Raw genomic sequence first — 23,640 nt, 5'->3', positions numbered from 1 at the left:
ATCCTAGTAATATTATCTACATAAGCTTCAAAAAATAAATTTTAAGTGCAAAAATTAATATTCAATCCAAGGTTTTTTACTGCAGCAGGTGATGAAACAGAAAGGCCATCCAAAGTTACTGTGTGATCAGAGAGCTTAATTCTAGCAGCATGTGGTCCTAGTTACAGTACTTTTGTCTTATCGAGAAAAGGAAGAAACACATTTCTTAACTTTATTAAGGTGGTTGCTGATATGAATTTAGTGAAACATACACTGTAAATGTGTTTGATCATCATAACAGTATAATTTAATACACTGTTTACAAAAAATATAATAATTGGAACTAGCATAAATAGAAAAATAACAGTGGGCCTAACATGCAACCATGCAGAACACCAGACTTTACTGTAAGTATGCATTGAGAAGTCACCATTCACAAACCTGTAATAACTGGCCAAATAAGACCTGAACCAGGGATACACAATCCTGACCAGAGACCAGGAGGTCATTGGATAATAGGTGGTCAATTTACCACTTTAACCAGTGCTGTATTTGTGTTGTGATTAGGCCTAAATTCTGATTAATACATTGCATGAAAGTTATTTTATTTTAGATATGAGCTTAACTGCTGTGCTACAACTATTTTTTAGCACTTATTTATATTTATTGTAAAAGTATCAATTTAGTTTGACACTATTTTAATTCTCATTTCAAAGTGGTTTCTTTTAAGGTGCATATACACTGCCAAAACAAAACTGAACACACTAATGTTTCATTGGACCACCTTTTGCTTTGATTATGGCATTGGTTTGATAAGCTTATGCAATATCACAACATACATTTCTCTGTTTCTAAGTTCTTGTGATGATGATGGGAGAGTCAGACTGCTGTGAAAAGTTTTCTTCAGCACATCCCAGAGATTTTCAATGAGGGTTATTGACTAGAGTCTCTGGTGGCCAATACATGTGTAAAAAAGATGTTTCATGCTCCCTAAACCTTTCACAATGTGTGTACCATCAGGGACGAAAAAAAATCTATTGATAAAAAATACCTAGTCATTCAGTATATTCACACCATCAGCTGACCTCATTTTTAATTTTGGCAAAAAACTGTTTGCTGAACAAAGACCCGGCCAACTTAACCCAAAATCATAGCACAGCTGGCAAAATCTTATACAGTAGGCACAAGGACCCTCTTGTGACTCTGACACTTCCAGTGTCTCTCTGGAACAGGGTAAATCTGAACTCATGACATTTTTTCATTACTTTACAGTCTTTATGAGGTCTAGCAAATTGAAACTTAAAAAAAAAAAAAAATTGGCCTTACTGATCAGTGGTTAATCTTCTTAGTTGTTTTCTTTGCTTGATGTAATTTGACTTTTCTGAAACAAAATACGATCTTCGTCACAACCACAAAATATCTCTTTTGACACGGTTGTTCAAGATAATAAGGGTATATACAACTTTTATTTTGAAGTTTAAGTGTGCTTTTTTTTTACTCTGTAAAAATAGCAAAATTAAAATGAATGCCATTATCATTATGCTATATGTTGTTTTATTCCTAAATACGTGTATGTAAGTTTAATTTTAAATAAAGCAAACTACCATTACTGCCTAAAGTACTGCTTACTGTACATGTGTCTTTATCATGACATGTTCCTGGTGCTCGATCAACACTGGCAGCTAAGTGGTGGGCGGTGAAGGTCAGTAAACACTGTTGTGTACACATCTGTTTAGTCAGACCATTTATCCTTGAATATGTGCCAGGCACATCATAATGCAGTTTTAAACCATATAAACATCAGAATAGCAAAGTTTATTTATAATATCGCACATTTCTTCTACACAAGTGTGCAGGTAAAATCTGAATTTCTAATACAATATATAATAAACACATTTTTACATTAAACTTTGCTAAATTACATTATGCTACAGTGTTTTAAAATACATATTTACAAAATAACTACCTGCTAACATACTGCATAATTAATTTACCCGGTCACTATAGGGGATAAAGTTATTTTTATAGAAGACTCAACTAATAAATAATATGTACAAAATGCAACATCCAGATTGTCAAAATTATGACAGAATTAATCAACAAACTAGGATTTAATATGAAATATAGATTCTATGAATTGCAAATCAGGAATACAGCCGAAATATTGACAGCCTCAATAATAAAAAAATCAATCAAAATCAATCAAAAATACAGGCAGCAATAATTTATCACACATAGGAATCAGTGTGTCCGGACGTTGCTGTCATGCCAGAAGCGTGTCTGTTTAGTCTTCCTCGCTGCTGCAGGAGCCGCTGGAGCTGTATGAGCTGTCGTTGCACTCAGCTATGTATTGGAACTTGTAGACTGTGGGGTTCAATTTGGGGACCCAGTCGCGGGGGACCAGGTACGTAGCCAGGTTGAACAAATCCACAAAGACTTTATAACGGTCACTATTTAAGCAGAAAAGTGAAAATCACAAAGATGCTAGGATTAATATTGCTAGGGAAAAAAACACTAAACATCTGATGGTTTTACTTCCAAATGGCAACTGGCATATAGATTATAGATTATGGATTATAGATTGGATTATAGATTATATTACAGATTAGATGATATGGATTCCGAGAATACATTCTACTTCAAATCATATGGGGTGAAAATCTATTTCAAAACCAGCAAAGAAATCAATGTTTTGTAATCAATTTAGTTTTACATGTTGATTTTATGATAAACCGTACAGTATTATAAGTAGATGAGTATAAGTAGTCACCTGACAGTAGAACGCAGGTAGTGGTAACCTGAAGAGCCTCCTGTACCTGATTTATTGCCGATCATTCTGTGCACTATGCACACGTGATTATCTGATGGCAAAGGTTGGTTCACGTTAACTTTCTGACAGCCGAAAAACACGATGAGGTGTTCCGTACTATACACCAGGCGTTAAAACATTGCTAGTTTGCAGGGTTTTATTTTTGGACTACATGACTTACATCTCCATTTGGTCATAAGTGTATCAACTTCCATGAGGTACGTCAGAAGCTGGAACGGCACCTGAAACCGAGGCTCCTCCCTGCAAAGAAAAAACAAAACAAAACAAGAGACATTTGTGTCTACTAATCTCCGTTCATATCTGCATTATTCATTAAATTCATTAAACTAACTGGATATGTGACCTGTAGAAGTAGATCATCAGGGCTCCCTGTAGGGCTCTGTAAGACAGCCGGCGCTCTCCTGTACAGAAAGAACGATTACATATGACTTTTACACGCTGAAGTCAGAAAGACTTAAGGAATTTACACTAGGGGATAGTCTGAGAAAACACCAAAGAACCTTTGCTTAAGAGATGTTCGTGATGCTTGGAGTCAAAGAGATACGTGAAGACTTCAGTCTGCTTAGTGAGATCCTCCAGCATGTCCTGCTTTTTCTCACAGGTCGGCATTTTCTGTCAGCAACGGAAGAATAGCACATGGATTTGTGCATGTAGTGATAAAGTGATATTAAATAAAATAAAATCCAAATCTCGTCATTAAACTTACATCAACTTTCTGCTTCTTCATCCTGTAACCTTCCTCAATGTTTGCCTGCAGCTTCCCCCAGAAGTCAAAACCATCCTTTTCAAGACCAGGTGTTCTCTCCAGCCATTTCTAAAGAAAACATAAATAAAATAAAATTCTACAGTTATAGATCAACTTATTAAATATGGCTGATTCTTAGATTTATACTCTAATATGTAACACGCCATGTAATTTCCATCCAGTGTACAGTACCTCCACAAGCTGCAGGAGTGTCGGCTCCTGCTCCGTTTTGCACAGTTCCTCGCTCTCCTTCCCTTGGAATTTGTCCCTGTAGTGACGACGGTTATAGGGAACTCTCAGTTTGTCGGAAACTCCGAACTTATTCTCGAGAAGACGAAACTGGAAACTCTGGAAGCCTGAAGCCGAGGTCAGGTACTCCCTGTAGCACGCAAGCACACATGCATATAAACACAGGTTTCATATTCGGCATACTGATCACTGTCATGCTGGATCAGAGGAAATGTGTCATTTAACAAGGCATAAACCTTTATCAGAATGATTCTTAATTTTAAGAATCATGTATAATTGTGTATTTATATTAACCCGTAATCGGTGGAGGAACCATGTTTGGTAACTTCAAAGCTTTAGTTGCAAAACTGATGAATTAGATTGGACTGGACTCTGATACGTGTGTGATAGCTGTTACAAGTGCCACCAGTGGAAATGAAGTATTTTTGTACGTTTTTATATTTAAATAAATATGCCTTTAACTTTGACTGTGCTTTCTATACAGGCAGGTAAAAAATTATTACGGGTTAAGAATTACACTTGATTGATTGTTAAGCTAATCACATCAATGTAATACATCGACAATACAATACACAAGTTGTTACAAGTTAATACAAATAAATAAATAAAAAATTAATAAATAAATAAAGGAAAGAATGAATAAAAACCTTATACACATTAACTTAAAAAAAGTAAAAAAAAAACATAAAAAAACGTTAAAAAAAATTAAAAGAATTATTTAAAATATTATTTTAAAAAAGTATTAGAATTTGAAACACTTTAAACAAAGAAAAGGACATGTTCTATATCTTACATATTTATTATTCAAGATTCTGTACTATTTCTAGATTGCTATTTAAATGCAAACAAATGGATGAGATAACCAGACCATGAAAAGTCTGATCTCTCATGTCTAATCTCGTTGATGACAGTCTAATAGATTTGATCCAAAATGAATAATAAGGTTTATACACAAACTTGTGGAGTACGTGCCAGCTCAAGTGTGAACGGAAGCATTACATTTACGGCATTTGGCAGACTTCCATTTTTCTCACATCTGAGGGTTAAGGACCTCGTCACTGTTGGTGGTGCAGGGGTTTGAACCTGGAAGTTCTGATCAATAATCCAATGCCTTAACCACTGAGATACCTACATGCACTAGATGCCCCTACATTTACATAAACTCAAGGAACAAGCATCATTTTCCCCTCACATTTTAGTCAAAAATATCATTTAAGTTGAAAAAAAAAATCATGTATTAAATTAGAACAGAATGCTAAATTACTTCTTTCCCACTATATATTTTTGACTCAAACTTTCCCCGAGGACCCTTCGAGGTGTAATTGTATTTATTTTTTTATTTTTGTTACCTGAAATCGAAGAAATCCAAAGCAGTCATGGTCTCCAGCACAGCAAACTGGTCGACCAGCAGCCTGAAGATCATGGTGATCCTGTGGATGCGGCTCACCACCTTCAGCATGTTCCTCTCGTCCCGAACCTGACAACACATCATGTTTCTTCTCACACTCCGTGACCAATGATACTGTAATTCTCACTCGAGTTTTACTCACATGATTGTGAATGAAGAGCTCCCGAACCGAATCAAGCTCCCACATAATCTGCTTAAACCATAACTCATAAGCTGGAAAACACAGAATCAGAATTTAAACGTGACGTCGCTTGGCGATGAGAAATAATCATAAAACTCGTGTATGAGCGATAAGAAATAAATGAGGTACATTGGTGCGTGACTATGAAGAGATGCTCATCATGGATTTTGTTGCCTTTCAGTTCACTTTGCAGTTTCTGAGCAGTAATGATCTTATCCAGCTGAAGGAGGTGGAAAATTTGATTTATTTATCATTCATCATATTCGATACAGACAACAATGGTGAAAATCTGGATCAAAGTGATCGGTGTATATTATTATTTACCGCACCTGGAGATAATACCCATAAACAATTTCTCCTTTGGTGGCTTTGTTGGTTCCTTTTTGCGAGACATCATCATCATCATCTTCCTCTACCTCAGCGGGATTGTATTTGAAACTAATTTTGTGAAAATAACAAAAACACATACAAGGTTATGCAAGATCTGACGATTTTCTTTAATTGAAATAATAGAAGAAAAAAAAATTATACGCACTGATGACTTTTCGCCAGAAATGGACACCCGCTCATTGTTTTATTTAATATTTTTTCCTCCACCAGAAAGTTTGTCACAAGGTTTTGCAGAGGCCATGAGATGCTTGGGTATTTAAAGCTTTGCTATGTCCAATCAGCTGCCGGCCAGCCACCTCGGCCCATCAAGAACATCTCATCATGACAAATAGTACAGCATGTATTCACGGCTAATTCCAGTGAACTCAGGGAGAAAATCGATGCACCTTTAACAGGCTTTATTTGGTGATCATTCTCAGGTTTAATGGCTCACATGAGTGGTGGCTTTTTTAAGTCAAGGTCAAGGTTCGGTATTGGCATTAAACAAGGCCGCAAATGTGCAAATACAGCAAGCACACTGCAATTAATCGTCACGTTATTTCAAGACAAGCCGCCATGATAGCATTTTTAAGTGAAAGACCCATGAGTCGAGTAAAATACTGTGTATAATCCGTAATATTTTGTATATTTCATTATAAAATGTATTATATTCATTACAATTCCCATTTATCCATCATTTTTCGGAAGAAACCCCAGACTGTTTCTAGAAATCTCCGCTTCAAAAACGTCTCCACAGCACGAGTCCAAAGGTTGTAGAAAGCTGTATGTTTTTGTAGCTGGTGCTTGGGTTAATGAGTACTTAGTGCAAATTTATGGCAATCCAAAAACAAGCAAAAAATAAACACTAGCAGGGGTCACACGACGCTTGGACACAGCCCGGGTATGCGGCGTGTTTGTCGAGAAACAGTTCACAAATGGCTCGGAGTGGAACGGAATGAAAATTAAGCCGTCTGCAATAGAAATTAGGAATATTAATAGACTAAACAGCAGGAGAACAGTGTGTCAAAAGAAGATTATAGCTTTGTGGCAATTTTTTTATATAAACACGATGGGGAAAACAGGAAATATACACTGTCTGGCCAAAAAAAAAATCACCACTTCAGAAGCGGTCAAATTATTGGCCTGTACCAAGAACAATTTAGGAGAATTTTTTATAAAAAAAATTGAGTCCGAGATTCTACAGTGAGAAAGATTATTCAAGACAGTTGCCGATCTTCCCAGGAGTGGACGTTCCAGCACATTCACTCCAAAATCAGACCGTGAAGTCCATAAAAACACAATTAGAAGCAGCCTTTTTTGTCCTAATGCCCAGCGCCATGTTTGGCAAAAAAAACAAACAAACAGCATTTCAACAGAAACACCTCATACACACAGTCAAGCACGGCGGTGGAGGGGTGATGATTTGGGCTTGTTTTTGCAGCCACATGACCTGGGCACCTTGTAGTCACTGAGTCGACCATAAATTCCTCTGTATACCAGAGAATTCTAGAGGTAAATGTGAGGCCATCTATCCAACAGGTAAATTTGGGTCATGAAACAGGACAGTGATCTAAAGCACACCAGTAAATCTTTTATCTAACACACAGTGTTCTTGGTACAATTACAGTTTATTTAAATAAAAAAAAAAATTGTGCATCACTAAAGCATGTGAATTGTCCTCGACCTGAGTGCAGCTTTTGACATCATTGATTAGAGTATTCTCCTTCACAGATTAGAAAATATTGTAGGAATTAAGGGAACAGCCCTCTCCTGGCTCAGATCCTATTTGACCAATCGCTATCAGTATGTAGATTTAAATGGTGATTATTCTGCATGCTCTCTAGTGGAGTTTGGTGTTCCACAGGGTTCGGTTTTAGGGCCACTGCTTTTTTCCCTTTACATGCTTCCTTAAGGCAACATAGTCTGTAAGCGTGGTATTAGTTTTCATTCGTATGCTGACGACACACAGTTATACGTCTCAGCAAAACCAGATGAGATAAACCAGATTAATAAAGTTGAGCAATGCGTAATGGATATAAGAGAGTGGATGCTAATTAACTTCCTTCTGCTTAATCCAGATAAGCCAGAAGTTTTAGTCATAGGGCCGCATGCAGCTAGAAGCAAGATTTTAGATCACACTGTAACTTTATATGGCCTTTCTGTTCCATAAAGTGCAACAGTGAAAGATCTCAGTGTGATTATAGATTCCAGCCTTTCATTTGAAGCTTATGTAGATAATATTACCAGGATAGCATTCTTTCACCTCAGAAATATTGGCAAGTTAAGGAATATATTATCACTAAACAATGCAGAAAAACTAGTTCATGCTTTTATCACCTCTAGGTTGGACTATTGTAACGCCTTACTGTCTGGTTGTTCAACTAGATGCATAAACAAGCTTCAGCTAGTCCAGAATGCAGCAGCGAGAGTCCTCACTAGAACCAGAAGATACGAGCACATCACACCTATCTTATCTTCATTTTACTTGCTCCCTGTGAAATTCCGCATTGATTTTAAAAAACTACTTTTGACATATAAAGCATTAAATGGTCTCACGCTGCAGTATCTGAGTGAACTGCTAGTGTCTTACGATCCGCCAAGCCTACTTCGATCAAAGGATGCAGGCTGCTTGTCAGTACAACGTATTATAAAAACTAGGGTGGAGATCTCGTCACATGGATGCCCCGTGTGTCTCTTTGGATGCATCTAGTGTCTGGGGACGGTTTCACTCTACAATAAAGACGGTTCTGGCCTCGACTGATGTTGACAGCAGTTTCTCTGAGGACTTGACGTGGCTGCAGTTGCTCGATAGTTCTAGGACTGGAATTTCCTACTTCCAGTCTTCCTGAGTCTCCAATAACTACCTGGACTCCATATTAACATCAACTGGAATGCTGAACTGCCTGCCGTCTAACACACAATATGAATAACGATCAATTCTTGCTTTTTCACCCAAATGAGGATGTGTTCCCTGTTGAGTCCGGGTTCTCTTAAGGTTTCTTCCTATTGCTGTCTCAGGGAGTTTTTCCTTGCCACTGTCGCCCTCGGCCTGCTCATCAGGGACTATCTGACCATTTTTATTTATACACATTCCATACAAACTATAAAGACATCAGGAATGCAAATTTTTTATATCTCAAACTGGTCAACTGTGCTTATGTCTTAAACATACACCAAAAAGTGGTTAAGAACCTTCTGTGGAACATCATACTGTATTGAGTGACATCACTTTCAGTGACATTACATTTAGTGACATCATAGCTTTGCCCGGGTGGTGATGGCGCAGGGTGCTTAGACCCGCTAATTGTTGCCTCCAACTATATTACTTATTATATTATAATTATATAAATATATTATATATTACTAAATAGAACTAAAATTTATTGTACTTCTATCGACAAAGCAAGACCCAGTGTCCATTACAAGGGACATGTTATAACTAATAAATAAATGAGTTTTGAAAAAAAAAAAAAAAAACGGTGAGACATGTTTGACATCTCACAGACTTATGTTATATTAAAAAAAAAATTAATATGAAAACTTTTTTTCTTTCGGGTCTCAGGAGGATATGAGCAGCTCTGGTTTTTGGGAGATCTTGCATTAAAAGAACTTTGATTCGTCCAAGTATTATTTTTTATGTCCTTTTAAGGGTGCTGTAGAATTTTCTACAAAAGACAAGATTTAAAAAACAAATCAAAAAAACATTTTTTAAAGAAACTGTTGCTTAAGACACAGAAGTTGTTCAGAACATCGGCATTTGTTATTTATTCATAAACATCTGATACTACTCCCTGAGATAATTAAACCATCACTAATAATAATAATTATAATTCCTGCAAGAACATCAACATTTAAAATAATACATCATGGTGTTTGGAATTAAGACATCATCATGTTCATGTACAGATTTATTGATTTTCAAAAGTCATTCAAAGCCAATACAAAAAAATTCTGCATGTTGACAACAGGTGGCGTTTAGCATCTGCAATAAAGCGCTATAAACATTCAACTGTGGCTGTGCATAAAAAGAAAAAAAAAGGAAAGAAAAGAAAGGAAAAAGGACAACATACTGATATTACTTGTGGCTTAAGGAAACTCTCTTTACAGTCCAAGGTTCATGGTGAGTTAACTTGATGTATCTTTTTCTTATCTAAAGATACAATGTTGTCTATAACGTTTAAAGGAAGGACAGAGTGTACTAACTTTTGAAAGGTTAAGGAATAAGGTGCAGGCTTAGAGAATAAGAATTAAAGATATTGTGTCATTATGTTCGTTTGCTGTCCTAGAAGGAGGGAAAAGAGGACACACACAGAAAAGGGGAGGGGGGGCAGCCTTATACATGAATTGATGTAAATAGAAAAAAGAAAAACTATAAAATAAAATAAGAAATTAATTTAACTTCCCCTAATACGAAAAGCACTGCACACAAGCGATTGTCCTGTTGGCCAAATCCAGTGTGGGACGATCCAAGTTGTATTTTAAATTATTACCATTTTTTTTTCATAAATACAAGCGGCGTTCAAGTCAAATCGAGACTTTTGATGAAACTTATGATTTAATGAAAGTGTAAAACCTGCCTGGCTGCATCTGTCTGTGTGACCTGTACACACAATTATTCACCAACACAGGTGAATGTACACATCCTCTATACACCAACACATCCTCTGTACAGTCCTGACCCCGCGCCAAGACATTTTCACATGCTTGGGATATTAACGGAGTTCCTGGGAGGCCAGCATTTCAGACCAGAAGCAGGCACTATGATATAAAAATAAAATAAAAACTTCCTACCTTATTGTATCCAAGCACTAGTAAAACACTGGGTTTAGTGTAGAGAAATAAAGGGAGTTTTTACCCTCATAATAATGTTTTGTCAAAAGTCCCAGTTTGACTTGAACATATAATAAGTATTACCTATCTTTTTTTTAATTTATTTTTTTAGGGTCACATGGACATAAATAATGTAAAAACATGGAAGCGTGAATATTTTGCAAGTTGCTTAACGCTCCGCGGTCATCCTCAAGACATTACAGTACAATAAATATTAATCCTTCTTTTTTTCTGCACCAAGAACAAGACGAGACGGACAATTCTACAAGTTGTAGACATTACAATCACAAGAAGAAGAAGAAAAAAAATAAATCACATCCACGCAGTCACGCATAACAATTCGAAACAGTACCAAAAAAATAGGAATGAAAACTTTTTTTAAAGCTATAGCCCTTCTGCTGACAGAAAGAAAGAAAAATAAAAACTTAGCAAGCGCAAAAAAATGTTTGTATTGTCAGACATGATATGCACAAGCAGGCACACGGAATAATAATAATAAAAAAAAAAAAACAGTATATGATAGTAAACTATAGGAGTCGTATTAAAAATGACTGAACCGAGTCGTTGTGCTTTCAGTCCTGCGAGATCAGAATACAACCTGCTCTAATAGGTTTAACCCAAAGATTTACAAAAAAAATAAATAAATAAAAATAATAATAATAATAATAAATGCTGGTCATAGCGTCATACTCTGTGTTTAAGGGAGCGTGCGTGTATACTGTGTTTGTGTGTTGAGTGGAGGTAACAAAAATATTGTCCAAGAGCTCATCATCATCATCATCATCATTCTGTTAGTAAGTTACATTAAGTACTGAATATTAATTAAAAGCAGCATTTCAGTTTTGAATATAATAGAAGACTCAATCTGAAGCAGCGCTCGCAGGACAGATGTGGAAAACGTATGGAAGCAATTATTACTCGTTATGTCAAAAAAAAAATAATAATAATTATTATTTTAAAAAAAACTCAAACGTTAATGAAGGTTGTTAAGAAATGGATTTAATCACTGTGTGCTTTTGTATATAAAAAATAGAGAATAATAATAAAAAAAAACAAACGCAGGACAGAACTTGAATTTGTTAATTTTCTTACATTCTTTTTTCCTTTAAAGGCAGGAAAGACTAATCTCAGACATGACCAGCTGCTAATATTAAGACGACAGATGCTGAAACATCTGTACCGCCCGGAGATTTGTCGCTTTCTGGAAATGGGGGGAAAAACTGAATAAAATGAAGGGGGGGGGGGAATAAATCTTCACCGGTGACATCCGGCAAGCTGATTGGATGGCTTTGAAAGTTGTAAATATTTTAAACAGTAAAAAAAAACAAAAAAAAAAACAACCAGAGCAAAAAAAAAAAAAAAAACCTCCCAACCATTGAAAAAAACAAACAAACAAACAAAAAACCATGACTTGCGCTCATACCTGGCATCCCTCGTTCGATCACACCCCGAAATGTTTACGCGCAACGCTCCTTTGGCCCGCCTCCATGTAATTACGACTTTATTCTTCCACGGGAAGAAATACCCCGACTAATTATTTCATTTCATTAACAGGTCAACAAAATGTCCAGTTTTTTGCGAATACTGTTGCTGCAGTTTAACAGTTTCAGTTGGCTCTACATGCAGGTTTGCTGATGTCTGAGACCCGTTTCGACCCGAGGTCCGTGTAAAAGTTCAGTCGGGACTCCGGAGCAAACGCTGCTCGAATTAAGTCCGAGTACAAACAGTAGAAAGAATTATTGTTGTACAATACAGTGTGGTCCTGGTGAAGGTGATGGGTCACGAGTGGGGAAGCGGCCCACAGTTCCCAGCCTGTGGTGTAGAAAATGATACAGCAACAGCAAAAAAATCTGAATAATAATAATATTAGTAATAAAAAAATAATAATAATAATGGGAGAGAAAATACAGTCTAATAAATGTCTGAGTGACAAGGCTTTTCTTTCTTTCTCTCTTTAATGCTGGTCCTGTTATGATCTGCCATAAGAAGAGGGAGGAGTTTGCGATAGTGGGGGCGGGATGCTAGGAAGCAGCCATAATTTGGTAAGAGCCGTTTTCTGACTGAGGCGGAGGTTTGGCTTCGGTGGTGGTTTTGGGTTTGGGCGGCCACTCCGGGTCGACGCGGAGCTCCTGGGCCAGGTGCATGTAGCGTGCTTCGGGGAGCCTCGTGCGGCGGCAGCACAGCCTTGGGGAGAGCTTCGACGACCCCAAGTCTATGCCTTCCTGCACACACACACGCAGCACAAACGGAGGAAACAACAACACACACACACAGAACATTTTCATATGCTCTTCATTAAAAACACGTTCTGTCAAGCCTAAACTTGGACTGAGAGACGCCAAAAAGATGACAAGATAAACAAATGGACGAACAGATAAATAAAAATCAGTCCCTGTGTGTCCTAAGTGTCAGGTCTGATGGAACTGATATAATATATATACACATATATAATCTAAAAAGTGTCATATCCATCAGACATGGACTTCTCAGAGGTTATTTAGTTCACAAATCATGTTTATCATGAGAGCTATTATTAAAGAGAGTTTAGCGTTAATCGAGATCAATCAGGACATTCAAAATGGTGCATGCTATCCACTAGATGGCAGCATTCAGAGAAATGATACTGCGACATGCACAGGTCAAAGTTTTCAACAGGGAGGGGGGGGGGGCGCTAGAGAAGTGGGCGGGGAAAGACAGATAAAAAACACAAACAGACAGTGAAAAAAAAAAAAGACAGACAGAAAGAAAGAAAAAAAACAGCAACAGACAAAAAAAAAACGAGTCAGAGGCACAGAGAGGAAGGGAAAGGAGAAAGATGGAGAGAGAGAGAGAGAGACAGAAAGAGCAAGGGTGAAACAGTGACGACAACAAACAAGGGGAGCCTAGGAGAGAAAAAAAAGACCAACAGACAGAAACATGAAGGGAGAAAACATCATAATGAAGCCACACAGATGGCAGTTTATTAAGAAACGGAAGGGAGAAACAGAGTGTAAAGAGGGAGAGAGAGAGAAAGAGAGAGAGAGAGAGAGAGAGAAACAGACAAAAGAAGCATACAGACAAAGCGAGAGAATGATAGCGTACAAAAATAGACAAAGTAACAGGGACAAATAGAAAGACCGAAACAGACAAAAGACAGACAGATCAATAAAAGAAAAAAAGACGGAGAAACAGACAACAAACAAGCAAAAGACAAAAACAAACGGAAAAAGTGAGACAGAAACAGAGAGAGAAGACATTACAACAGGGCCACAGAGAGAGGGACGAAAACTGGGTATAGAGAAAGAACAGACAGAAAGAGTCACAAGAAGACAGAAAGACAAAAAGATAGAGAGGGAAACGAAGTAGAAAGATACAGCAGATGAAGAGAAACACTATGAGACAGAGACAAATTAAAGACAATAGACAAAAGAGACAATAGAGACAGACAGACGAAGAGAAACATGGCAACAGACAAAAGTAGACAAAATGATTAAAACACAACAGAGAGAAGCCACTTTCACACAGGCTGTGAAAAAGAGTGCCGTCTTGGTTGCGACTTTAAGGGAAAAGCAGCTTGGGAACGATATCTGTCTAAAAGCCATAGCCGCCATTGTGTTTGGCGTTGTGACCCGTGTGAGTGTAAGACCTGGCACGAAGAGATTTAGGAAAGAAAAACAAAAACAAACAAAAAAAAACAAAAACACAGCATTAAACACTCAGCAGCTAAACGTGAGGAAGAAAGCAAGTAAAACAGGTGAAAATGGTGGGTTAACTGGGGAGGACTGGGAAGACTGGGAGCTTCTTAAACCAGATGTGCGTGCGTGCGTGCGTGCGTGCGTGAAGGCAACACGTTGAGTGGAGTGGCTACATAGCGCAATCTCTGTGTGAAAGTGATAGAGAGAACACGAGAAAACAGCAGTCGAATCATCAATAACTACAGACAAAGACAGACGGACAGACGGACAGACAGACAGAGACAGAGAAGAAGACAGCGAGGAAGACAGAGAGAGACACGTTACAGCAGTAATTGAAGAACTAAGAGTGAACACAAGTGTGATTTTCCAACCTGTGGTGGCGGGGCGGCAGCGGGGACACCGTAGCTGCCCTGCTTGTCTCGGCTGAACACGAGCTTCCATAAGACGACGTCAAGGACGAAGGTCTATGGAATATCGCAGTGGGGCGGAAAGAATTAAGAGAGCTACTGATCACATGGCTTTCAACAGATTTCACCTGTTACAGCTACAGAAATGCACTAGACAAGACCTCATGAGAAGAAAGTGATTACAGGCTGAGAGTTTGTAATGAGAGAAAGCGTCCAGAGATAAGAAGTTTAAAATAAATAAATAAATAATAATAATAAAAAAAATCATTTTAGAACTTTAGAATTTTAGAAAACATGAAGTCTATATGAGTACATGATTGGACACGGTGGAGGGGTTTGTTGGAATCTAAAGAAAGATGATGGAGAGGGAAGCGATCTGATGAATTACTGGGCATTCTAAAGATTTCGCAAAGGCAAATGGAAGCGATCTGGAAGCGGGCGTGATCACACGGCATACCGTACACCTCGGTTTCAACTGCAAGATTACTGCTGATTTTTGTATTACTGCTGATTTTTGACATTCAGACAAATGGGATGTTTTGAGCTACATCGATAAAAAACATGTTAGGACTCGGTATTTAACCTGTCACAAGGTTTTTACGCTTCTGGCAAAACCTCAAGTCGTACATTCCATAAGTGCAAATATATTAGACAAAAAAAAAGAAAAAATAAATAAATAAATAAAAAAAGTCAGGATGAACAAAAATACACGCACTGGGTCTCATCAATCACTGCCACTTGCAAACTACATGACTGTGACTTGACTGTGTTTCTCCGCTTACCTCCATGAAAAAGGAGACAGCAGCGTTAGCCAGCACTATAATTAAAATAGTGATGCGCCAGCTCATAGGAACACACACGATCTGCAAGAAGACATGACATCATAACACCAGAACTTTTCTCAGATTATGATTAAAAACGTAGATCAAATTATAAGCCGGTTTAACGGCACAAATACCAAATCATAACGTACCTCTAAAGCGGAATCGATATCGGAGACTCGGACGAACAGGATGACGGACAGGAACACATAGAGCGTGAGGACAGACACCATAAACGGCCCTGTGAATAAACAATCGCTACACGTTACACACTGATTCACCCACACTGTAAAAGTAATAATAAATGAATCAGGGCTGTTAGTTCACAAAAAAAAAAAAAAACATAAGTATCCTGTACAGGATGTCCCCGACTTACAAACAAGTTCCGTCCCGGGAGCACGTTCGTAAGTCAGATTTGTTCTTAAGTCAGAAAAAGCGTGTCTAATATGCCTTTGACAGGAATATACAATGTAAAGCATATAGTACCAATCCGCTTTCCCTCACTGTCATCATGTGGTACAGGACAGACATTTTCTATCATCATGCTCCCAGACTAATTTATTGAAACCAGCGAGGCAGACTCTGTCATACACTGGAGATCAACAAGTAGGGCTTGGATCAACCTTTGCCTTTACAGTCGAACTCCCGTGTGTAAAATGACTGGATGGAAACCGACAATATGACTTTGTTGACAAAGGACAGTTATAAAATCTGCAATATATACTCAGTTTAAAAAAAAAATAAATATATATATATATATATATATATATATATATATATATATATATTTTTTTTTATGGTGCTGTAGCTACACGTAAAGACTTACAGTTTTTATAACTGGGCTGGCGGAATGGTTTGCCTTTGGAAAAAACGATGGCAACAATGAGGTACTGAAAGCAAGAAACGTAGAACAGTGATGTGTTCTCGTAGTTTTGAATGTTGTGGTCATCTTCTTCCGTGGCGTTCTCAGAGGGGTTGCTGTGGACGGATGTATTGCAGGCACTGGGGAAAAAATAAATAAATGAAATGAAACAGCGAAAGAAATAAGTTTATTAGATTATCAAGTTAATGATTGCATTGTTTTGTCAATTAAATCATCAAAGTAATCTATTTAAAATATAACACAAAAATAACCAGAGTAAATACAAAATGTATTTTTAAATAATGATTTTGTTTCTTAAGGGGAAAAAAGCTATCTAAACCTGCCTGGCTGTCTGTAAAAAAAGTTAATGCCCCCCTAAACCTAATGAGTCTTTCATTTCATTTACCACTACTTCATTTAACACTACTTTTTAGAATTGTTTTATTTCAGTCAAATTGGAAAGTTTTCGAGCATCAACAGTCTGTTTAAGGATCACAACTGTATTTAAGTCCGGACTTAAGCGGTCTAGGCCATTTCAAAACCTTGATTTTTTTTTTTATCCATTCAGAGGTGGACTTGAGGGTGTGTTTTAAATAATCGTCCTGCTGCATAACCCAAGTGTGCTCAAGCTTGAGGTCACAAACTGATGGCCGGATATCTCCTTCAGGATTTTCCGACAGAGTGCAGAACACATAGTTCCATCAATTATGGAAAGGTATCCTGGTGCTGAAGCTGCAAACCAGCCCCAGATCATTATGCCACCACCACCACGTTTGACCATTGGTATGATGTTCTTGTTAGGAAATGCTGTGATAGTTTTATGGCAGATTTAATGGGTCGCACATTCCAAAAAATTTTAACTTTTGTCTCGACAGTCTACAGAATATTCGGCTAAACATCTTGGAGATAAACAAGACCTTTTTTTTTTGGCAACTGTAAAACGAGCCGTGAGCTGTTTTTTTTTCAGCATATATGCAAAAAAAAAAAAAAAAAAAAAGTTTTACAGCACGGTATCTACTTACACTTAAAAGAGAACAGCGTTCATGCTTTCTGCGCTGAAGGCAGTTCGTACTCGCAACAGACTGCATGTGTTACTCACTCTGACTCGCTAGTCCATCTCTCGAACCAGTCTTGGCTCCGCACCAGATGGAAGGTGAAGGCCTGGAAGCCCAGGCAGATCAAGATTTGAGTGAGTACGGAGAAAAGCAGAGGCCCTGAGATCAGTCCTGAGGGGGGTCGCCGAGGTACGAGCACATTCCATGCCGGATTCAGACTCACTGAGCGTGGAAAAACAAACAAACAATAAGCATTAAAAAAAACAAATGTAAAACTAAGTAAAAAAAAAAAAAAAAAGTATGATTGTATCCAGTCTAATGAAAGTACAGGTAGTTCCCAAACTTACAAATGAGTTCCTTTCCGGTTCTGTTCTTAAGTCAAAAGTGAGTCTTGTATGCTTTTAACACGAATATACAATGTAAAGCGTACCAATCCACTTGACTAAATCCCCTTTCCCCACATTGCCATCATGTGGCCAAAACCCGTAACAGCGCCTAAGGAAATTAATCTCTTAGTAAAATATAACAATGTTGTCTCTGCACCTTTTAATCGCGAGAGAAATCCTGAATGCCATTTTGTCTCAGGGCTGTTTTTCACTGTATTGGACTGCAAACTATTCACTATCAGGACAGCTTTAGAGGACAGTCATTTTCTTTTACCGTGCTCCAGGACTGATTCATTGAATAATCGACATATTTCTCCCGCAGTCCCCGCCCCCACCGCACATACAATATAACATTTTATACATTTCACTTAAGCACAAAAAAAAGATTCTAATAATTGTAAATATTTGTGCAATAATTTGGTGCACTGTAGTGTCTATTTGTTTTTGTAAAATACACGTGATCTACTTCTGTGATTAAACCAGAAGTAGAACCGCGGTCCGTTCGTATCTGCGAAAATTCGTAACTTGAATTTTCCTAAGTCGGTGACTACCTGTTCAGTATTACAATGTGTGCACTTAATGTCCACTTTAATAGGGACTTTCACTCATTCAAACTACCCGATCATACACTAACACCACCATAATTTGATATAACTGCATAATGTGCCGCATAATGTGTTCCTAATGAACTGGCCAGTGAGTGCACACATCACACTTTATTTATTGTTGCCCAGCAACAAAAACAGCAAGCTTTGCATACTGCTGTCAGGTATGAAGTAAACAGTTCGGGACATAAAACTCACTGGTGAATACAACAACCAGGATGATGGCAATGTCGATGAACAGGAACTGGAAATCCCCCAGGTTGCTGAGGATCTGAAAAACAAACAAATCAATTTCACTAATCCAATTGGGACCAACAATTGACCTGATTATATGAAAACAGGTGATAACACGACAAGGTCAAAAACAATACACACTTACAGGGAAGTGTTAAAGAATAATACGGAGGTTCATTTTTATAAAAGCGATGAACAGTACTGTTTGTGCAAAGTACTTACATAGTAGAGCAGAGTGACACTGATGTACTGGATGATGCTGTACAGAGCCATGAACTTAAACACGCAGAAGGATGTAATGAGAGCTGCTCTGCCTTCCCTGCAACGTACAACATGCTGTTTAAACCGGTATTCGGTGGACAGTCGATAAAAAGACCAGAGGTCGCATGAAGAGGATAACATTGACAAACTGGTTCTGCATTGCATTATGTTACAGACAAGGTACTTTTGTGAATACTTTTGTAAAACCTTCAAAATGCGGTGCTGAGCCATGTTTTAATTTTTTTGGTATAGGACAATAATTAATCAGTCAAATACTTTAGAGTAGCCTTTGTAGTATCACAATGCTTTTTAGGAAATCAAAGTTTTCCCTAGAAAATTCTCATAAATGATAAGGTTCTGCAGGAATTCAAAAAGTGTTTGAATAAAATTTATACCAAGTACTGGTTGTACACAATTTTTTGTTTTAAACTTATTTTTTATATTTCCTTAAATGCATACAGGACTGTGCTGAACTTTCTAGCCTTTCTTAATTTCTTCATATCTTGCTCCCAAAGGGCCAGACATTCTTACATTTTTTTTTCTTTTTCCAGCTGTCCTGAAAAACTTTGACCAGTTTTTAATTTGTACCTTTAGGCACTTTGCAGCCTGTCGCAGTAAAACATTTGCTCCTTTTTTATTTTATTTTTTAAATCTACTTAATATGTCAAGGAATAAACAGGTGGAATGGCTCAAGACTTTTGCACAGTATTGTTTAAATGCATTATTGTCTTTTAAAAACACCCAAAAGGATTCAGTGCTGTGAAAAAGTGTTTACCCCATTCAAATTTTTTTCCGTATTTGTCACACTTAAACTAATTATCTAATTACACAAAGATAACCTGAGTAAATACAAAATATAGTTTTCAAATGATGATTTAAAAAATAAATACATATATATATATATATATATATATATATATATATATATATAAAAGAAGGGAGCAATTTATTTTTTTCCACAGCACTGTATATTAAATGCAACTTCCATTTGAGTAAAGTTTTACATCATTTCGCAGGAACTCTTGTTTCCTTTATTCATGCCCCGATTCCTTGGAGTTTAAATAAAAAATAACCACACAAACAAAGTACTTTTATAACCTATAAAACAAGAAATTGTTATTTAAAAAATATAAATCTCTCATTTACTGTATAACAAAAAGTCCCTGAAATCAGCCCGGAGCTGGACGATACGCTCGCGTTCTCCAGAAAGATGGAGGAGGAGAGACACAGTTTCAGACGTGTTTACATGTTCAGCTCATTCTTGTGGTTGTCAAATTTCGAGACCAACTGTTAAACACTGTTTCTATAACATCATGCTGTTTGGAAGGACCACGGGAAAAAAGGCCTTCCAGAGAGCAAAACAAAACGGAGAACAGATCCTGAGACTGAGCCGATCGTGCGGTCAGAGAGCCGAGCGAAAACTCGTACTGTTGTGGTTATGCACAGATCATCGTGCTTGGCAGAGAGCACGGGAGGAAAAGGTTACGGATCTCTCGGGAGAAAAAACGGCAGCGGATTATTGAGGCAGATTTTCTGGCTAGCGGATATTTTTTCAGCCAGAAATTTTGGTCGCGTCTGCCAGGAGGTACAGACTTAAATCAGCTATAGCTCAACAAGAGTCAAATAGACTTTTAAGTAGAAATCGAACATAAAATATAAAAAACTATGAAAAATTTAGATTTATTTAAACACTTTCTCTGTATCTATTGCTTGTGTGGTTTGTTAATTTTTTATTTATTTTTTTTACATTTTACTGAAATGATCAGATATAAATCTAACTACAGTAGTGAGATGTAAACATGAGTACTGACTGAATGAGATTTAAATCTTAGCTCTGGACTAAGCTGTGTTTTGTAGACGTGTACTGGTGTATTGTACCTGATGAGGTTGGGCACACAGGAGATGTTGGGAGTTCTGGAAGTGAAAGGAGATGCCACCGAGGCCTCCAGCTCAGAGAGGGAGATTCCACCATGAGCTCTTTTCAGGGCCTGAGGAGGGAGAGAAAACAAATAAACAAAGAGTTTTAAAAAGTGAATTTATTATTATATAGATTCACTACACAAAGACTGATATATTTCAATATCTCATTATTTGTTTTCATTTTAATGATTATGCGCTTATAGCAAATAAAACCCCCAAATTCAGTTTGTCAGAAAATGTAAATATTTAAATTTAAAAAGAATAAATAAATAAATAATGATAAAAATAAAGATATGTTAGACTTCTGTAAAGTATGAACATGTATTTTGGGTTTTCATTAGCTGTAAGACATTAAAAGAAATCAACACTCGAAATATATTAGTCTGTGTGTAATTAATCTATGCAACATACGAGTTTCATGTTTTGAATTGAATTACTGAAATAAATAAACTTCCAGATAATATTCGAAATTACTGAGAAGCACCCACGTAGATACACACACACATGCAAATAGTATATTACACATACTGTATTTCACACATATGCATGCATACTACGGATCATCAATGTCCAGCCGATATATCAAGAAACCAACTCGATTTGTATTGTGATTCTGTTATTATGATTTTACAAACATCCAGAATGTATGTCCCTTTTTTAAAAAAAATTTTTCATTCAAATTCTAAACAAATTCAGCCCATAATGCTGCGTGGCTGCCTGTATGAATAGTTTAGAGCCACTATGTAAGATCATAGAGAACTTGCAACATTTTACAGGCTTAAATGTAAAACATGCAGTGCTGTGAAAAAGTATTTGAACTTTGTGGAAATCTCGTTACATCTGGTGTGAAAGCAAATACAGTGTTTCATAAAAACAACTCCATACCAATAGTCAGAGGTGCGAAGTAATGAGTTGCACTTATTCTGTTACATTTCCTTAAGTAACTTTTTGAAAAAAAAAAAGAAAAAGAAAAAAAAAAGGTACGTCCATACTGCATTTTACTGCACCATACTGTGCACTTTTACTTGAGTAGATTTGTAAAGATGAAACGCTACTCTTACTCCGCTACATTCGGCTACACTTGACTCGTTACTTTTCTAACCATTAGTAACCAAAAATATACGTTCCTGAATATAATGACCTGCCGAGCCATTTGCAGAGCAACTGAATAAAGTATATATTTACAGTGGAAACAGTTAACACTGTTCAAACACATGTAGTGTTACCTACTGTACAGTAGGTATTTATTTCAAAAGCTTAATATTGTGGAAAAAAGTGAGATTAGTACATTTGTTTTTCTTGTTCCTTAATTTGCTATTTTGTAAAGATATTTAGTTTTATTCATTTATTTTAATTTATTTTATTATTTGGAAATGTCAGAATGTGTACATTATTTTAACATTCTGTCTGCCAGTAAGTTTAAATAATTTCTAAAAAATAAATAAATAAAAAAAATAATAATAATAAAAGCAGACATTACGATTAAACAGTTACTCAGTACTTTTCACCAAAGACCTTTTTCCTCTTACTTAAATAATACTATTTTGTTGAAGTACGGCTACTCTACCCACCTCCGGACACGATGGTGGTAGCGTGATTGTCTGGGGCTGTTTTTTTGTTGTCCAGGACCTGGACCACTTGCCATAATTGATAGAACTACGAATTCTGCACTCTACCAGAAAATCCTGAAGAAGAACTCCCGGCTATCGGTTAAGAGACACATCCGAAACACACCAGCTCAAAAAGTCCGGACTTTGAGTTTGAGATGAGATCCGTTCATGCTCAAAAACCCTCCAATGTGCCCAAGTTAAACCAATTCTGTAAGAAAGAGTAAGCCAAAATTCCTCCACTGCGATGTGGAAAAACTCATTGCCAGTTTTTGCAAACACTGTTGCTGCTGCTGAAGGTATTGGGTTTAAGGCCAATTAATTTTTTCCCACATTGGGCCAGGCAGGTTTGGACAGCCTTTTTCCAGTAGTAAAGGAAATCATTATTTAAATTTAAAGTGCATTTTGTATTTACTCTGATTATCTTTGCGCAACATCAGAATTCGTTTGACAAATATACAAATAAATAAATAAAAATAAAAAAATCAGGAAGGGGTAAATACTTTTCACAGCACAGGATAAAGATTATTTAAAAAAATTGATTGTGAAAAATTGTGTGACAAAATTCACAAAACTGAATTGGTATAATGCATACACACATGCTTACAGACTGAAGACGTACTTACCCCACAGTCATTGGCACCATCTCCACACATTCCAACATAGTAACTACACAAAGAAAAATACACAAAACCAACATTACATAAAAAAATAAATTATAATAAAAAAAAAAAACACGGGAACCATCATATCCAATAATTTGTAAGTAAGTGTGTGTGTGTGCTCCACTCACTCGACGCTCTGTAGACACTCCACTAGTTGTGTTTTCTGGTCTGGAGACATTCTTGCAAAAACCGTTCCGTGTAGGACCAGCTAAACCATAACAAACACACACACACACACACACACACGTAACAAACCATTAGCCTTCTAATAACATAATCCAGTTGTACAAAATATTACACAGCATCTTTACACTACTTTCTGAATTCTTGAGGTTTGGATTAAAACTCAAAACCTTCTGGAGGAGGTCCTGGAAGTGTTCGGTGATGACGGCAAACGATTTGCCGCTCATGGCAAAGTGGTACTTCTGCAAAGAATTCTGGACTTCCGGTCCGTCTTCAACACCGATCTCCACCTCCTGCACCGGCACAGAGGAAAAAACATCTCTCTTACAAAAGATGACTTGGAAAAAGTCTAGCAAAAATCTATATTTT

At 37.0% G+C, this 23,640-nt stretch overlaps 2 protein-coding genes across 2 annotated transcripts in view; both read right to left on the bottom strand.

Moving 5' to 3' along the window:
* Positions 1-1,781: 1,781 nt before the first annotated feature.
* Positions 1,782-6,010, bottom strand: tdo2b (tryptophan 2,3-dioxygenase b). The gene is made up of 12 exons (XM_053513546.1): positions 5,928-6,010; positions 5,722-5,830; positions 5,522-5,612; positions 5,354-5,424; positions 5,153-5,280; positions 3,747-3,933; positions 3,516-3,623; positions 3,310-3,421; positions 3,153-3,210; positions 2,970-3,049; positions 2,750-2,840; positions 1,782-2,429 (listed from the first exon to the last, which is right to left on the bottom strand). The coding sequence occupies exons 1-12, from the start codon at positions 5,960-5,962 to the stop codon at positions 2,264-2,266; spliced, it is 1,236 nt and encodes a 411-aa protein (XP_053369521.1). The 5' UTR covers positions 5,963-6,010; the 3' UTR covers positions 1,782-2,263.
* A 5,954-nt stretch (positions 6,011-11,964) lies between these two features.
* The window catches only part of atp13a3 (ATPase 13A3), a 43,744-nt gene continuing 32,068 nt past the window's right edge, over positions 11,965-23,640 (bottom strand). The window contains exons 23-34 of the mRNA XM_053513634.1: positions 23,442-23,564; positions 23,217-23,296; positions 23,050-23,092; positions 20,775-20,884; positions 18,858-18,954; positions 18,600-18,672; positions 17,455-17,632; positions 16,320-16,495; positions 15,646-15,734; positions 15,455-15,535; positions 14,637-14,729; positions 11,965-12,813 (exon numbers count right to left, since the gene is read on the bottom strand). Of these exons, the coding sequence (XP_053369609.1) occupies positions 12,613-12,813; positions 14,637-14,729; positions 15,455-15,535; positions 15,646-15,734; positions 16,320-16,495; positions 17,455-17,632; positions 18,600-18,672; positions 18,858-18,954; positions 20,775-20,884; positions 23,050-23,092; positions 23,217-23,296; positions 23,442-23,564 (1,344 nt within the window). The 3' untranslated portion in view covers positions 11,965-12,612. The remainder of the gene's footprint in view (positions 12,814-14,636; positions 14,730-15,454; positions 15,536-15,645; positions 15,735-16,319; positions 16,496-17,454; positions 17,633-18,599; positions 18,673-18,857; positions 18,955-20,774; positions 20,885-23,049; positions 23,093-23,216; positions 23,297-23,441; positions 23,565-23,640) is intronic.

The sequence above is a fragment of the Clarias gariepinus genome, chromosome 15 (genome assembly GCF_024256425.1).
Source record: "Clarias gariepinus isolate MV-2021 ecotype Netherlands chromosome 15, CGAR_prim_01v2, whole genome shotgun sequence".
NCBI classification, from domain to species: Eukaryota; Metazoa; Chordata; class Actinopteri; order Siluriformes; family Clariidae; genus Clarias; species Clarias gariepinus.
Note: the sequence above shows the minus strand (reverse complement) of the source record. Positions and strands in the feature narration are given on the sequence as shown.

What these genes read in the sequence shown, in the direction of transcription:
- tdo2b (XM_053513546.1), bottom strand. Translation starts at nt 5,962, where the DNA reads ATGAGCGGGTGTCCATTTCTGGCGAAAAGTCATCA. An exon ending in TTGGATTTCTTCGATTTCAG is followed by an intron (nt 3,934 to 5,152) that starts GTAACAAAAATA and finishes TGCGTGCTACAG; the next exon opens with GGAGTACCTGACCTCGGCTT. An exon ending in TGAAGAAGCAGAAAGTTGAT is followed by an intron (nt 3,422 to 3,515) that starts GTAAGTTTAATG and finishes CGTTGCTGACAG; the next exon opens with AAAATGCCGACCTGTGAGAA.